At 42.3% G+C, this 18491-nt stretch overlaps 1 protein-coding gene across 12 annotated transcripts in view; it reads right to left on the minus strand.

Annotated features, from left to right (window-relative positions):
* Window positions 1-18491, minus strand: part of NEDD4L (NEDD4 like E3 ubiquitin protein ligase) — a 358039-nt gene that overhangs the window by 44353 nt on the left and 295195 nt on the right. For 8 of the 12 annotated variants that reach the window (XM_044276355.1, XM_044276356.1, XM_044276360.1 and 5 more), the window contains 5 exons: window positions 12745-12918; window positions 10351-10425; window positions 7125-7184; window positions 4966-5097; window positions 2084-2203 (listed from right to left, as the gene is read on the minus strand). In XM_044276355.1, the coding sequence (XP_044132290.1) occupies window positions 2084-2203; window positions 4966-5097; window positions 7125-7184; window positions 10351-10425; window positions 12745-12918 (561 nt within the window). The remainder of the gene's footprint in view (window positions 1-2083; window positions 2204-4965; window positions 5098-7124; window positions 7185-10350; window positions 10426-12744; window positions 12919-18491) is intronic. The other 4 variants (XM_044276357.1, XM_044276351.1, XM_044276350.1 and 1 more) reach the window with 2 other exon arrangements.

Consider the following 18491-nt stretch of genomic DNA (forward strand, 5'->3'; position numbering starts at 1 on the left):
TATACGGTGCCCTGCTTTTTCACCCCTTCTGTTGCGGATCAGTTTTAGGGTCTCTCGACCAGAGGGTCACTGTCAGGCAATGATTTGTGCCACAGAGCATTCCGGGCCAGCTGTATCTATATGCATCAGACAATATACACAGCCTGACGACAACTCCCAGGAAGAAAAATAGCAGAACGCGCTCAGTACAGACACTGAACCAGCAGCATACTCCATGAAATGAGTGTGAAATAAACTCTGTAACTCAGAATCAGTACAAGAATAGTAGGGTAAAATAATTATATGATTTTCAACATTACTAAAATATATGCAAAGGAAAATGTACACTAAAAGGAAGGTTCACTGAGACATGTCGAGAAGGGTCCTTGGTGGGGGTCTGTGTCTAGGATTCGATGCCAATGGGCTGAAGTACAATCTCCAAAAGAGGAGATTCAGACTATAGACTTTCTACCCATACCTGCATCAGAACGGAGGCAGGGGTGGCACTTACTTTAGTAATGGCGTAGTTTAAAGAGGAGACCTCCATTGATGACATCATCTGACATGTCTCAGTGAAGAGAGTGACTATGAATATTATGGTCAATAACAAGCAAAGCAGAGGTTATAGTAGCAAAGAAGAGAGCATCTTCAAGGCATTCTTTGGTAGACTTTAGATAAATTATGAAGACAAACACTTCCTCAGTTTCTACAGATTGCAACACAAGTTGTCTACATATTTCAGAATACCATACTTCGGCCCTTATTATTATTGGCACTAGGTTCACGTTTACACAAAATGTCCCAAAATGAACCAATGACTTGATTTTTCTTATTCCATCAGATTAATATTGGTTAGTACCTGTGCCAGGGGTTGTTGTAGGCCCCATAGCAGTCCCTTTAATTGCTATATGGCCAATGGAGAGATGGGACCTGGACTAAGACCTGCCCCATTCCCTTCTGTAAGGATTAAATGAATGCGGGGACCCTCCTCTTTACAGGCACAGAAAATAAACTGGCCCAAGGGTCCCACCCCACAAGTACAAGGTCTAGCTGTTACAGGATGGGTTGAGGCAGAACTCAGCATCATCATGATGGAAGCCATATTTTGAATTTAAGTATGAGGCCCAGGTTTTCTCTGGTATGCCTATGCTTTAAGTAGTATGCCCTTATAAAATTCCATTGGTGGAGTCAGATAGAAGAACTTAAAGGACATGAACATGGGGGCATTTTTTTATTTTTTATTATTGCATTCTACTTATTTTGGGCTAAATATAATCTTTGCAAATAGTCTTTAATAAAAAATTTTAGCAGTTTTTTTGGGCACGGTCAAATTTCAGTTTCTCACTTTGCCCGAGTCCTGTCAGATGATGGCTTATGTATAGCTTGTATCTCCTGACCTTATAAACACTCATTTAAACCATTTTCTTTTTAGCTTGATAACAATTTAGGTATAATGAGTGTTTATAAGGTCAGGGGATATGAGCTATACATCAGCAGTCATGTAGAGGATCATCTCAGAGTAAACAGAAAGTGACAGTCTGCAAATGGGCTACAATTTAACCCCTGTATCACAAAACCTGCCGAAAATTTTTGATAAAGATCAATTGCAAAAGGGATTTTTAGCCCAAAGTGAGTAAAAAGCAATAAAAAAATAAAAATTACCCCAACAGTGTCCATTGCCTTTAATTTTTATATGCCTTTAAGTTAAAAGATGGAGAAAAAAATACAATGTTGCAAATATTAATAACATTGAAATAAATCCATAGTAACCCAATACAGAATAGTTCACATACACAACAATACCACCAATAAGCACAACAAAGACATACACATAGTATGTATACATACGAGCATTAAAACAAAAAGATTCAAATGAAAATCAGCAAGAAGAAGTTTACGGAAAGTTACGAAGCGTATATGAATGAAACAAAAGCAACCAGATGAAAGTAGATTTTACGTTATAAAGCATGAAGAGAGAGAAGAAGCCCGAGAGTTCACCAGATATTGCCGAAATTAGAAAATGAAAATAAGATTGCGGTAACTTGGTAAGTGAAGAAGAAGAAGAAGCGGAAGAAGGCCCATATTAGATGAGACAGACTCTCACCTCAAGTGGAGCAGATAAAGTAACTGTGGGGGAACTGAGACTACGAGGCCGCCTGATCTGAGGTTCACTCAGATGGTTGCTACTGTTTGAGGTGGATCCGACCGCACCATCTTCAGCGTGCTAGTTTAGAGGCAAAACATAGTTAACAACCTAAAGCAATCCTAAATATCATCAATAAAGACTGAGCTTCAACTTACAGAATATCCCCAACCAATACACAAACTGTGAGTAGTATTAAAGCCCATCCTACTCTGCTTTCCCTTACTGTGGGAGGGGCTTTGACAACCCATGAATGTGAAGCACCACCTACTCTACAGGGCACTCTCAGAGGATCACTCTATCCTCTGAAAGAAACCTTGTTAATCCATGACATTTCTATTGTACTGATCCTGAATTCCAGCCTGTATACTCAAGAGCTGTATTCACATTTCTGCAGGCTTGGGAATGAAACCCTTTTCATTTTCATTTCATGTTCAGTGCCTGAATAGAGATTTATCTGGGTATATGCATTCAGGACGGTATAGTAGAGGCACTGTACAGTCATTTGACACAGGAGCAACAAATTGGAGTTAAGCTGTTTGGGAAATGCTGACCGTTTCCAATGACAACCAGCAAAGTAACGAATGCAGAACTGGACAATAGTAAAGGCTGTAACTCTGGATCAGTACAAGTACATTTTGCCCCTATATCAATAAGATATCTATATTTGTGAACAATTTGGGGTATTTTTTTCTTTAAATATGGAAAGTGGAAGCAGAATTGTCATTGTGTTCCTACCATAACATAATCCTAACATAAGAGTCTTTAATACATTATCTTTACATTTAAGAATACCAATAAGAGAGATGCTGAGCATCTGATTGGCTGGAAGCAATATAACTGCTCAATTACAGCTGGTGCACTAGATGGTGCTGTAACTTCCTGCTGTGAGAGAGGGAGACAGTGCTACTTCATTTACGGTTCACACACAGACTTGGGGCTGAGAGTCCCATACAAACATGCAGGGAATTGTTGGACTGTGACATAAGGTGTGCCTCCTTGAATATTATTTTTTGTGGATTTGCTATCTGGTATGCTTAGAACAATCTAGCTATGCTATCAGCAGATGATGTTTGCATAGTGCTTCTCCCCACGCACTTCAGAGTCTGTGGATCCAAATATACAGGTCCTTCTCAAAAAATTAGCATATTGTGATAAAGTTCATTATTTTCTGTAATGTACTGATAAACATTAGACTTTCATATATTTTAGATTCATTACACACCAACTGAAGTAGTTCAAGCCTTTTATTGTTTTAATATTGATGATTTTGGCATACAGCTCATGAAAACCCCAAATTCCTATCTAAAAAAATTAGCATATCATGAAAAGGTTCTCTAAACGAGCTATTAACCTAATCATCTGAATCAACTAATTAACTCTAAACACCTGCAAAAGATTCCTGAGGCTTTTAAAAACTCCCAGCCTGGTTCATTACTCCAAACCGCAATCATGGGTAAGACTGCCGACCTGACTGCTGTCCAGAAGGCCATCATTGACACCCTCAAGCAAGAGGGTAAGACACAGAAAGAAATTTCTGAAGGAATAGGCTGTTCCCAGAGTGCTGTATCAAGGCACCTCAGTGGGAAGTCTGTGGGAAGGAAAAAGTGTGGCAGAAAACGCTGAACAACGAGAAGAGGTGACCGGACCCTGAGGAAGATTGTGGAGAAGGACCGATTCCAGACCTTGGGGGACCTGCGGAAGCAGCGGACTGAGTCTGGAGTAGAAACATCCAGAGCCACCGTGTACAGGCGTGTGCAGGAAATGGGCTACAGGTGCCGCATTCCCCAGAAACAGCGGCAGAAGCGCCTGACCTGGGCTACAGAGAAGCAGCACTGGACTGTTGCATGTCATTCGGAAATCAAGGTGCCAGAGTCTGGAGGAAGACTGGGGAGAGGGAAATGCCAAAATGCCTGAAGTCCAGTGTCAAGTACCCACAGTCAGTGATGGTCTGGGGTGCCATGTCAGCTGCTGGTGTTGGTCCACTGTGTTTTATCAAGGGCAGGGTCAATGCAGCTAGCTATCAGGAGGTTTTGGAGCACTTCATGCTTCCATCTGCTGAAAAGCTTTATGGAGATGAAGATGTCATTTTTCAGCACGACCTGGCACCTACTCACAGTGCCAAAACCACTGGTAAATGGTTTACTGACCATGGTATTACTGTGCTCAATTGGCCTGCCAACTCTCCTGACCTGAACCCCATAGAGAATCTGTGGGATATTGGGAAGAGAAAGTTGAGAGACGCAAGACCCAACACTCTGGATGAGCTTAAGGCCGCTATCGAAGCATCCTGGGCCTCCATAACACCTCAGCAGTGCCACAGGCTGATTGCCTCCATGCCACGCCGCATTGAAGCAGTCATTTCTGCAAAAGGATTCCCGACCAAGTATTGAGTGCTGAACTGAACATCATTATTTGAAGGTTGACTTTTTTTGTATTAAAAACACTTTTCTTTTATTGGTCGGATGAAATATGCTAATTTTTTGAGATAGGAAATTTGGGTTTTCATGAGCTGTATGCCAAAATCATCAATATTAAAACAATAAAAGGCTTGAACTACTTTAGTTGGTGTGTAATGAATCTAAAATATATGAAAGTCTAATGTTTATCAGTACATTACAGAAAATAATGAACTTTATCACAATATGCTAATTTTTTGAGAAGGACCTGTACAGCCATCCACTAATAAAGTCAGTAAGGATGTGGACAATGTTGTGGATGACACAAAATCCCAAATCCTTTCAAGCCTTGATTACACAAGCCCAGGAAAAGATGGACAATTGCTTAAAGGCCCCTCTCTTAGGGAAAAATTGGAAGTGTGTGCCTGGAACGGATCTTCATACCTGCACAATTGGACGGGTCCATGTTGTTGTGCGATTATTATGATTGACATAATATGTACGTCCTTTAGCGTCTTTCCTTTCTTCCCAGCCTGACGGTAAGCCCGGAGTGGTATGTACATAGGCCACGGATGGCTGTTTGTATGCAAGAAATTATTACCATACTGTGATCACTGGCAAAACTTTGTTTTAAAAAAATAAATAAAAATGAAACAATTTCTAGAAAATAATCCTCCTCTCATAAAATTTCTATGGATCTGAGGATCTAATAGTGCAACAGTAGTGAAATACAGACATTATTCAGGAAAATTCCAGTTTCATGTTCTCATCACTAGGGGGCAGTATTACAGAAAATAATGCGGAAGTAGTAGCGTTTCAGGCCAGTGGTTGGAAGGTGAAACTAAAAACCATCCTTTAATACAATTTGCAGTACTTGGCAGGTGCACAGGATAAAGCTCCTCCCAGAATAGATTCTAATGAAGACCTGTCAGCAGGATCAACACTATCACACTTAGGGGGGTTGATCCTGCTGATTATAACAACACAGATATGATGAAAATCTGACGTACCATTGAAGAGATATCTTAGTTTGAATCCACATGCATAGGGCTTCACTGAACCAATGGGTGCACCTTAGCTCCTCCGCTCTCCCAACTTTGGCATGTCTCCCTTCCCTTTACTGACAGGGCCAGACATCCTCATGGTGCTCTTGCCTGGCCCTGTAATCTAAAGCGTATGCACGCAGGATTATAGGGCCAGTCAAGCACACAATGTGTCAGAAAAGGTAAGGGGAGTGTGTGTGTGCTGAAGTTGGGTAAAGCAGAGGGGCTGAGGTGCAACAACAGGCCAGGGCCCACCTCTAGGTGCACTAAAGCCCTAATTTGCATTTTTATCAAAACGAACGGCGCAACAGATTTTAACAAGAAAAGCATTGTTTTAATCAGCAGGATCAACCCTGGATTAATGCCTTATTTAATAGTTTAGATGCATACTAAGGCATGATGGGAGTGACATGTGGAACCAAAAATAAATGAAATAAATGAAACGGGATTAGAAATAGATAACTGCTTTCTGTCAAACAGCGCCACACCTATCCACGCATTGTGAAGCAAACGGCACCGAGCTGCAATGCCTACCACAACCCGTGGACAGGCGTGGTGCTGTTTTTTAAGAAATCAACTATGTATTTTCTAATCCTTGACAACTTCTTTAAAGGGGCAACGACAAAAAAAGTCATAAAGACCTTAGTGTCAGTCCAGGAGCTGGGACCCCTCACCAAAAAGGAGACTATAATGCCCCCTGTACTGTCAAAGGAGAAGTGAAATCAGAGCCCCTATAGGTTTCCATAATGCCCCCATTAATGTCAAACTCAATGTCAATATATAACACTTCTTGGTAGATCGCCATTGGCCTGGTGGGCTCAAGGATTGTTGGAGTTCCTGGCTGCCAGACACCCAAAAAACATACTTTATACATCTGTGAAATACTGTGAGAGACGATGGGGCGGGCAACCTCTTCAATTTAGGTCTCAAGCAATAGAACGATGGCCTGGTTTTCAACTCCCAGCATACCCTGGAGCTATGTAGACATGCCATAAAGGGGTATTCCCATCTGGACATTTATGGCATATCAATAGAATATGCCATAAATGTCCTATAGGTGCGGGCCCTGCCATGAATGGAGAGAAAGACGCGCATGCGGGACTTGCTCCCCGTTCACTGCTATGGGACTTTTGAAAACAGCATAGATAGCTGATTAAGCTATTTTCGGAAGTCCCATAGCAGTGAATGGGGAGGACACAGCGCAGGTGTGCCATGCTCTGTATTCATAGCAGCACCCCATTCTTGAAACAGGAGCAGGTCCCAGAGATTGGACCTTTAGGTTATATCCTATGAATATGTCATAAATATCCAGATGTGGCAACCCCTTTAATGGAGCAAAGTCAACACTACCAGCATCAGTCTGGAGCTCGATGTCAAACACGAAATCCTGTAGTAAAGTAGCCAAACTACTGTGATATAAGGCACATATATATCACAACTATAAAATGACAAAGGTCCAATACATTATTTAGCTTCAACCATGTTTGGTAATAAGCCCACCACCAATGGCCTGGCCAGTGGTCCCCCAGGACTGTCCTACTACAACCCTAGAGACATTACCGTGAATTCCTCTCCCCCTGTCACAGTTGAAGATCGCGTTCTTCCCGTTGGGGTGGTTGGCTATTAAACAATAACGTTGCCATTAAAAAAAATATATTAAAAGGTCAATTTGAGGAATGAATTCTAATTAGCCAAGAAGATGAATTGTTAAGGAAGAGGAGTTAGATTCGCAAGACTGATTAGGTAAGTGACATTAATTGGAAAGATGTTCGAACAGAGAGACGCAGATTTGTCAAGATTTAGATTCCCTAATGCATAACTCAGTGTCAAATATTCTGATAGGGGCCAGGTGTCCAGCGTAGGCCAAAATATTTTTTCCTGTGAGAATTCCTGGAAAGAGTAGGCGACTGTAAGTATGAGGAGGTGAAACATGAGCGAGTGATGTGTGAGTGATAGGAGCTGCTAATGACAGCATAATTACCCAACCCTGGCTTTCAAATATAAGTATTACGATAAGGCATCAGTCAACGTGTAAACTTCCCAATCAAACCCTGAAAGAATTTCAGCCATTTTAATAAAAATTTGAACCAATTTCCTTAAAAAACTGCCTTAAAAATCATAAACTTAAAATTAAACAAAAAATGTTTGTATCCTTTCTTTGGTCAAGCTGCTAAAAACATTCTTCATCGATTTCTTAAGGTCACCATACACATTAGAGCTGGATGACCATCCAATATGTATGGAGGCCTCCAGACTTATCCCTGAAAGCAGATCGGCAAGACGCCCTATCACATGTGTTTTAAGGGTTAGGGGTGTATTGGTGTCAACTAGAACCAGGAGGAGACCGTCCGTAGTGTATTGCGGATCTGCAATATACTCGGCCGGCACCCCCATAGAACTAACTGCCTATTCTTGTCCGGATAAAAATAGGAAATTTTCTAGTTTTTTCCAGAGCCGCAGACCAAATTATGGGCAAATTATGCGCAGAGAACTCCAAAAGCCTTCATCATTAAAGTTGAAGATGAAAATCACAAAGAAATGACCGCCTCCATTTCCTCCTCTGATAGAGAAAGTCTACTTTCAAACTACATTATCCTACCAATAACATGGTCGATAGGTCATTGCCTCCTACAAAATGAAAGCACTCTTCCCCTGCTGCTGTCATGGTTCTCACGTTCTGACTGGCTACAGGACCATCTATGTTCACTTTGAAGTAGTGTGATAAAAGAAGATGAGATGATCAAAGATCCACGTACAGTAGTTTACACTTCTTCAGTGGGAATATCATCCAAATGTCTTCAAGCGAATGGCTACTTTACTCTTTTATATTCAGTACTCAACCTTTCATTTTTTTTAAAGAAATACTGGCCTTTGGGGAGGCAAGTCGACCTCGTCAACTCAACTGAGAAACAAAGATAAAATGTGCCCAACCTGGAAAATCCTGAGTTTTCTATTACGGAGGCATAGTATCCTCCTACATGAAGGTTTCAAAGAAAAAGAGGCTACCTCATAGCCCCATATTAGAAGAAGATCACAGGATATAATGTGTCTCTGACGATAAAGGAGGGAAAAAGAAAAATGGGAATGAAAAAATGGACATCAATATTGGGTAAAAAACTGTTTATGGAGGTTTCTTGTAACAATATTCCATGGGAGGGAACTTTATAGTCCTCTATAAAGGTCATACACATTAGATGTTTGTCGCTAAAACCCACCAATTTTGGAAGACCATTAAATGTGTATGGTGAGACCTCACAACTGTCCTGCAACATCTACCATGAAGAGTTGGACATGTTGGATTTGAACATGCCTGATTATATTTTTCTCGGGGAATCAAGAGGTGTCTGGGAGCTTTGTCCCCTCTCCCATTTACATGCTGAGCCAAGATTCATGTGTATAGGAGGAAAGGGAAAGATCATTGTCGGATGAACTGTTGGCTTGTTCAGCCCAAATTTATCTTATATGTATATCCAGCTTTAGAAGTTCCTGCTCCCAATTAAGGTAAATATTGGTTTCTTGGGATTAGAATCTTCAGGCTTTCTTTGTTTGCCATATGTAAATGACCAACAAGGTGCCTATACACATAAAAGTAAAAGTTGGCCAACCTGTGCCAACTTTTCCCCCGACAGGTGATATTGTGGGGAACAGAGGAACGGACATGTTGTATTTCAGTGCTTGAATTATTCTGCAAGCTGCTGCCAGAGGTGTCTGGTGGTGGCTTACTCCCCTCTCCCCATTGAGAAGACATTCATGCTCGGCCACGTTGAGTGGGCAAGTGTATGGGGGAGTCAGGAAGAATATCTGCTGATCTAACAAGTGTCCTGCAGACAGCTATTGAAGGTGTCCACCTTAAGATTACCCTAATTTCCCCCCTGCACGCAAGACAGCCAAAACAGTCAACACTTTACACTTGACTGGTACGTTTGCACCCCAAACTTTACCCCTAATTGGAGACTGAGTACACGCCTCAAGTCAGCGATTACTCCTTTGTTGAATGTCAATCCTGGTCATGACAAAGCCTTCTTAATATTTAAAATGACGAAGCTAAAAAGATCAGAAAACAAGAACTGTGTTTTCCCCAAAAACAGTGCCACCCTTGTCTACGGGTTGTAACTGGGATTGTAGTTTGGATCCACTGAAATGAACAGAGCTGTGACCCAATCTTCAGAAAGGTATGGCACTGTTTTTGGAAGTAAGTGGCCATGTTTTTTTTCTTACAGTGGAAAATCACTTCAAATGAAGAACGTAAATGTTTCATAATCAAGCCAATGAATGGCCAAAAACATGTAGACATTTAACAAGACTATGGGAAGTTTTATGTTTTTGTTGGGGGTTTTTGGACTTTTGGCTACAGAACTATAGAGTCACTGTGATAAAATTTTGAGAACATTTTGGCGATTGGATAAATCAACTATACAGTAAACAAACTGAAGAAAAATAAAAGAACCCCAAACCACCAAGGATATCACCATAACATAATGGAGTATTTTTCCTGTTTATAGCAAATTCTGTATAATGGCTTGGGGAAAAAAGTTCTCATAATGTAGGCCTCTAGAGTCGAGACATTCATGTCTTTCCTTGAAAGGGTAGGCACCCCACCACTTGCAAGTTGGCCAGACCATATAAGGACCTGAGGCCTTATTTCTAGAAAATTCAAGGATTACAAAAACCAAAAATGTAACAAAGGGATCCAAGCCAAAAATTTTAAGGACTCTGCTCCCTTTCCACAGGAAAAAGCTCAACCAAGTAGTAAAAATAAGAATAAGTGAAGGGATCTTTGATTTACCATTGCTAAATGAACCTGCTCAGCGACGCCATCTGTCACGCTGCAAGACCGCAACCTCGAGGAAGGTTCCCTCTGCTGAAAAACAGTAAATTGAAGAAATTCTGTAAATTTCTAGAAAAACTGAAAAACAGATTACAACATTCAAAAGAGACACGATGAATGCCCTGGTCTCTGTAACACAGGCTGATCCCTTCTCAAAAACACATTAGAAAGATTTATTTTTTCTCAAAAAATCACCACGTTGTACTGCAAATAAATGTTACCTTTTGTCTTTCCCAAGCTGTTTGCTGCGGTGGAAAAAAAAATGTTGTGTCTATGGTTAGTATTTATATTCCCTGGGATAGAAAAAAAATCTATTTATGTATATTGACAATTTATGTGCATTTTGCATGTTAAAGTGCGGTGCAATCTAAAACACTACCATTAATTTCCTTCAAAAATAATAATTAAAAAAACACTAGTAAATAGAACATAATAGTAAATAGAATAATAATATGGGTGGTACTCGATTTCATGTGGATTACTATTCACCTTTTCTAGACCCCTAAACATAATTGGTTACGTAGAAACCATCAGAAAGTTGCTGTTGATGGATCTGATACTGCAGCTTAAACCTGGCTCATCCTTGAAGGAATATTCCATTTAAGTATTAGATAATTATGTTGGATGCTGATGTGTAATAAGTCACACAGGCAATTATTACATTAAGATAAGTCTTTCAAAATGACATTTAGAATTCAATTTCTTTTCTGTACTGTACAATTAAAAATGATGGATTTTCACATTGATGTGTAAAATTTTATTAAAGGGGTTGTCCAAAATTTTAATATGGACTCCCGACACCCCTCCCCTAATCAATCAGCGCCATACATTGTATAGTGGCAGTGCCTGGTATTGCAGCCCAGGTCCCTTTACTTGAATGGCACTGAGCTGCGCCAAGGCCATGTGACTGACTAACATTACATCGCTGGCCTAGGAAGAGGCTGCGGTGCTTACCAGAGGACCGTGGCCATTTCACACAGCAAATCAAAGTACTGGAAGTAGAACACCCACCAATTAGATATCAATGACCTATCCTGAGCATAGAACATCCATATTAATATGCTGGACAACCCCTTTAAAGATGAAGGTTCACATTCACGTTAAATTGCTAGTTCATAATTAGTTCAGGAGGAAAATACAGTGGTCCCTCAAGTTACAATATGAATTGGTTCCAGGACGACCATTGTATGCTGAAACCATTGTAAGTTGAGTAATCGGTTCCAAAGCCCCAAAATATGTCATCCAAGAAGATTTAAGAAAAATAAGCAGATAACTAAGGCTACTTTCACACTCGCGTTTGGTGCGGATCCGTCATGGATCTGCACAGACGGATCAGTTAATTTAATACAACCGTCTGCATCCGTTCAGAACGGATCCGTTTGTATTATCTGTAACATAGCCAAGACGGATCAGTCTTGAACACCATTGAAAGTCAATGGAGGACGGATCCGTTTTCTATTGTGCCATATTGTGTCAGAGAAAACCAATCCGTCCCCATTGACTTACATTGTGTGCCAGGACGGAACCGTTTGGCTCAGTTTCGTCAGATGGACAGCAAAACGCTGCCTTGCAGCGTTTTGGTGTCGGCCTTCAAAGCGGAATGGAGATGGAACGAAGGCAAACTGATGTATTCTGAGCAGATCTTTTTCCATTCAGAATGCATTAGGGCAAAACTGATCCGTTTTGGACCGCTTGTGAGAGCCCTGAACGGATCTCAGAAACGGAAAGCCAAAACGCCAATGTGAAAGTAGCCTAACACAGATACAACAAGTTCTTACATATAACAGTCAGGAATAGCTGATAACCAGAGTAGTGGCCTTGATTGGTTGGATCTGAGTCTGAGACGTTGTATGTTGAGTCTAGTTTCAAAGTACAATGGGTCGGAAAACACCATTGTATGTTGACAATATTGTATCCTGAGGCCATTATATCTTGAGGGACCACTGTAATAATAAATAGCAAGAAAAGGACTGTATAGGACTGAACAACAGAGCTGCTTTCTTCCACCCGTCTACGGGTTGTGTCTGGTATTACAGCTCGTTTTTATTATAGTGAATGGAACGGAGCTGAAACACTGCACACAACCTGTGGACAGGTGTGGTGCGGTATTTAGAAAAAAACAAAAACAATCTAATCCTTTACAAAGCCTTTAAGAAGCAAAATGATCAAATTAGTTGACTGAGGAGCAGAAGAAACTGTGACTGATGCTCCGCAGGGACGATCTGAATATCTTAGTAGATTGCAAGTTCCAGAATTCTAATTACTTGTAATTTGTTCACACAGCACTAATTGCAGGCTGGGCATGTCATGGTAGCGAGGCGGATGTGTGCCAACTGCAATCTTTCTACTTACAATAAGTGAACTGAACTGTTCCCCATTGGACTCCGAATTAATCTGTAGCCTCCGGTTAAGCTCCTCAGAAAGTTCCAAAGCGCTGGCCCGGGAGACTGGAGAGGCAGGTGGTGGCAGCGGTGCGTTCAGAGTGTCACTGCTCAGACTCATTTCTTCAGAAATGGTCTCCCATGGCTGGAGATGGAAACAAACAATATTAGTATTAGACTGCTTCATTTTCACCTACCGGGAGGCAATATTGGCCAAGTAAAAAAAGAAAAAAAGAAATGTCCTCCATAGGATCAGTCAATGGCTCACAATAGTCGGCCGAATGTTTTCACTGTCTGCGGAAATCATCTGAAATGGTTACAGAAGAAGACAGGAAACGGAGTGTGGAAATATTGATTGGCGTTCTTGAAGGCAAATTATAGTGACTGGTTCCACAAAGGCGACAAACAGCAGAGAATAAGATCTACCATCCACCTTCCGTCCTCGCAAAAACACGGGTTTAATCTAAATGGGTACTTGCTTTGTGTAGGGACCCTGTGAACTCCTGAGGCTTCCCGTAGATTCCAACTAGGGCCGGGCAATTAATTGAATTCATTATATTTATTTGCCCTATAAAGGGCATCTGTCAGCAGTTTTGTCCCTATGACACTGGCTGACCTCTTACATGTGCACTTGGCAGCTGAAGGCATCTGTATTGGTTCCATGTTCATATGTGCCCGCATTGTGGAGAAATATGACGTTTTAATATAAGCAAATGAGCCTCTGGGAGCAACGGGGGCGTTACCATTACACCTAGAGGCTCTCTGCAGCTGCTGCACCTTCTGCACTTCGATAGACAGAGCCAGGTGTGATGCCTTTTATTCACGCCTGCCCATGTCAAATTGGAGAGGATGTGGCAGATGCAGAGAGAGCAGAGTCTCTAAGTGTAATGGCTCCTAAGGCTCACTTGCATGTATTAAAACCTCATTTTTCTCAGCAATGCGGGCACATATGAACATGGGAACAACACAGATGTCTTCAGCTTCCAAGCGTACATGTAACAGGTCAGCCAGTGTCATAGGTACAAATCTGCTGACAGATGCCCTTTAAGTGCCTGACGATCTAGATTTTTTTTTTCTTCTGGAGCTTTATAAAGTACAATATTCCCTTTACATTCGAATTTACGACCTTATGTGTGATCCGATGTCTTTCGCTATTGGCAGTACGTGGATCTGAAGGGGATCAGGGGAAAGGGTTCTAGCCGGTAGTGGCCACAATATGCAATGAGGTCTTGAGAACCAGGATACAGCCTCAATGATATAGTCACTATGGGCAAAAAGCAGAAGACCAAGGTCGATGAGAGGTATTTGGCATGCTTGTGCTGCTCTCATGTGCTCCTAGCCTCCTTCAGTGCCCAGACAGGTGGGAAAGGCCTAAAGAGAAGTATCTGGTGATAAAATATGAGAGGTCCCGCCACTACGCTGAGGATAGATGCAACATGTGGTGTCCAGTGGTATCAGGCGCACATTGAGGACAGAGAGTCACCAGATCTGTGGTAACAGCTTCTGATACACCAGTGGCCTGTGGTCTCCTATTGCAGTGTGAGAGGCCTGGCCTTTACCTCATCTAGGGGAAGCCTCATCTGTTTTATTTACTGCACTGGACTAGATGGACACATTGGTCCTAGAACTGTGCCAGATCATAAAAAAGGTTGGACTGGCCAACCAGAGCACCAGGGAATCCTCCGGTAGGCTCAGGCTCTAATGGACCCCTGTAGGTCCAGTAGAAAGACAACTCAACTTGCCACAAGGGTCTACTTGTTATGCGTTGACCCTATGTGAGCTTATTAATAATTAAAGGAATAGAGGACATGTTCATACTCTTTACAGATGGAGGGTGACCTTCAGAATCATCTCCTTAGTGATCCTAAGGAACCTTAGTCTGACACTGACTCACCCCCTACCCTGACTTCAGACAAACAGGACACTTGCTGTTCCTGGCAATTAAGGAGACATGTAAAGTAAGCCTTTTTGGCTCTGCTACACTGCAAAGTTGGTTTATGTTATAAGTTATTTCCGTGGGGGGCGCTATTAAACCGGTTAGCTGACATCTCTAAATGTCCATTTTCATATTGTGCAACCGTTAGCGACATGTAGAGAACCAAGGGGAATATTTCTACTGGAACCTGCATGCTTTCGTGCCTCTTAGGTCTACCATTTCCAAACTATTAGGCACAAGATCCTCTGCTAATTAAATTTGGCATCAAACTGATGAGAGGTGATCTCCACTACCAACGATATATAATCCGCCCATAAACCGGCACCGATCATCTTGTCGATCGGCGCTCCTAGCCATCATTACACTGTGCAGGGACGAATGAACGATAGATTATCCTGCCAATGCCGGATTAAATAATTTTCTGCACTGTGACAATGTTAGATGCAATATTAACTATATCCTGTGGAGTTTGCAGAGGATTACTGAGGACAGTGTCCCAATCCAATCTATTTTTGGTGCCGGGACAAAGATACTTGACTAATTTGTCCAAGGTCACAGGGAGCTGACACTGGAATTCACGCCAGAGGTCTGGATCATGTCTCCTTGTCATTGTCACACAGTCTGTGACCTTACCCACCTGCCCCCCTCCAAATCATGACTGCGGAGTTTGAGATATTTCCTTATGAAGATGATATCCTTGCTCTATCCTGTAGGTGGCCCTACTAAAAATGTCTTACCACCACCCACTGGTGGGACATGTGTCCATTAAGAGTGACACTAACTGAAAGGAGGCAAATGAGAGAGCCAGAGCTTTATTTTTAGAGGGGTTTTCCAGGAATTATATATTAATGACCTATCCTGAGGATAGATCATCAATATCTGATCATTGTGGGGTCAACTTCTGGTACCCCTGACAATCAGTTGTTGGAAAAGGGTCGGAGTGCTGTGGCCTCTTCCTTGGCCAGTAAATCGTGGCTATCAGTCACAACAAGGCCTTTGTTCAAGTGAATTCGATTGAGCTGCAATACCAAGCACAGCCACTGTATGGCGCTGTGCTCTGTATATTAGGAAGAGGCACTGCAGCCTCTTCAGGCAGCTGGTTTACAGGGGCGTCACAAGTCAGACCCCCACTGATCAGAGACTGATGACTTAGGGTCTATTCACACGTCCACAGAATGGGTCCGCATACGTTCCGCAAATTGTGGAACGGGTGTGGACCCTTTCATTCTCTATGGGGCATGAATAGATGCAGACAGCACACAGTGTGCTATCCGCATTTCCGGAGCACGCCCCAAATCTTCCGGTACGCGGCTCCGGAAAAAAATAGAACATGTCCTATTCTTGTCCACAATTGCGGAGAAGAATAGGCGGTTCTATGGGGGTGCCGGCCGGGTGTATTGCAAAGCCATAAGACACTGGAATTTAGATGTGAATGGAGAAGAAAATATCAAACGTTACAGGAAGTGCAAAGTATTCACCAAGTTACTCAACAGTTTGAGAGTTATTTATTTCGGGTCACCTGGTGTCCGTGATGCTATGTGAGCCTAAACCCTGTACGGCTGGCATCCCGTGGACGACGATGTTCTGTTTATTGGATTTCAGGGACACAACAAAGCACAAGATCAGCTGTTAACTGTCGTGGTTGTTATCACTTCTGCCTGTTGCACGAAATAAGCCCCTATGTATCAGACGGGCAGAGCGAGATGTTTTCATGTTGAGGAGACAGGGGTGATTAGCGAGCCATGTGCCAGCGACGCCAGCCCTGCTCTGTAATAACCTCCAAGTGATATTGCAGGCTGTAAACAAGGAATCGGCCAGGAGCGGGACTCTTTAAATGGATTTCCTACGTGCCAGTCTGGTACCCGATACACTGGTGTGCAGATCCAAACAGAAAAAGTCTCCAGGGTGAATGACAGGACCAGTGACAGATCCGGCAAGGTGTCAGTGACATGCATTTTAGAAGAGGACAAATTGGAGAACAACTGGAGGAAGAGTACACCCTCTGACATATACCCAAAAAAACAAGCGACCCTACATTTGCTCGCAATTACATGTGGATTTCGCTGCGGATTTGCCATAGTATTTCCCCTGTGCATTGCAGAGGGTAAAATCCACTAAAAGCATGGACGTGTTCAGGGTTTAAAGGGCTTGTCCAGGATTTTGATATTGATGACCTATCCTCAGGATAGTGCATCAATATCAGATGGGGAGTGGGGGGGGGTGTCAGACCCCCGCCAATCGGCTGTTTGTCAGTAGCTCCTGCACCGGTAGTCGTTGGCACCAGAACTACAGAGATCCGTCCATTGCGTCACGGACAGAGTTGGCAACTGCAGCGCTGCTCCTATTCAAGTGAATGCTATCAGCACTGCAGCTACCAGCTCCGTCCATTATGCGCCGACTTCAAGGTAACAGCTGGCTGGTGGAGGACCCCTGCCAATTCTACAGTAGAGTAGGGCTAGGCCATCAATATCAACATCCAGGACAACCCCTTTAAGATCAGCACTGCAGGTCAATTTACACATGGAAATTTTCAGCAGCGTGCGGGTGAGATCCTTTCCGCTTTGCTACACCCGTATCACGCTATGGATTTTCTGCTCAGAAATCTGGAAACAATGGAGGAGATTTATTTCAAAGGAGCTCTGAAAAATGAAAAGGTGGGATTTGATTGGTTGCCAGTTTTGATAAATCTCTCCCAATACCTGTGGTATTTGCGCTACTTTCCGCGTCCCCAGCAATCGTTCCAAAAACTTTATTTTTTTCAGTAACTGGTTCACATAACATGTTATCTTTATTTCTACGCGTCGCTCCGATTGCAGCAACACTCACTAGATCCGTTATCTAACGGCACTCTCTGGACTCCATTGACTATAATGAGATCGGTCAGGTTTTCGTCGCGTGGTCAGTTATTCTGCTGGACTAAATAGAGCGTCGTGCTGAGCGATTTCATCCTGCATTTTTGCAAATATACGTAGTGAGAAAAAGTCTGGGAATTTGGAGAATTTGTAGAAACGGACTTCCAGTGGGTGAAAGTATTAATTGGGAGGGAGGTAACGTTTTCAGCTGCCATTTTGAAAGCCGCCATATTGTGAATTGCGCAATATGGCTTACCTGAAATGGCGAATCCTACAGTGTTGTGAAGAAATATGGCTTGCGGTTCTTCAGCATGGTCACGGAGAACGGATTAAACGGTTAACCATGTGAATCCGGCAGAATGACGGACACATAGAACATGTCATATAAAGCACTGTGGGCAGGTAAAGATAAGTCAAAACTGACACCTCCAGTGCGTTTCTGAGTAAATTCTAGTCAAGACTGATATATCACATGACCCCCTTCCCACTGGAAAAACCTGACTTTCCACCACCAAATAATTCATCTCTCCCAATTAATACTTTCACACACTAGAAGTCAATTTTCTACAAATTACAGCAATTAAAGGGGTGTGTCCAGACTTTTGCCACACACATATATATATATATATAGTGGGGGGGGGCTTACTTTATTAAAATGCTATTGAATGTAAAATGTCCACTGGGGGATTAGAAGCTGTGATCCTTTCAGTTGCAGAATTTTACAAATATTTCCTATTGTAAATTATTATTGGCTGATAAAACTGACGGCAAACCACATTAGATATCTCTGTCAGGCAGTGTCGGACCGGGTGCCTAGGGTTCCTGCAACCACTTTTAGAGGGTAAGTCCCTGGGAAAACAAAGATACAAGTTGTCCGGCCTCTGTATCTAGAAGTCGTCATCACCACCAGATGCAATATAATAATAATAA

Source organism: Bufo gargarizans, chromosome 1 (assembly GCF_014858855.1).
Source record: "Bufo gargarizans isolate SCDJY-AF-19 chromosome 1, ASM1485885v1, whole genome shotgun sequence".
NCBI classification, from domain to species: Eukaryota; Metazoa; Chordata; class Amphibia; order Anura; family Bufonidae; genus Bufo; species Bufo gargarizans.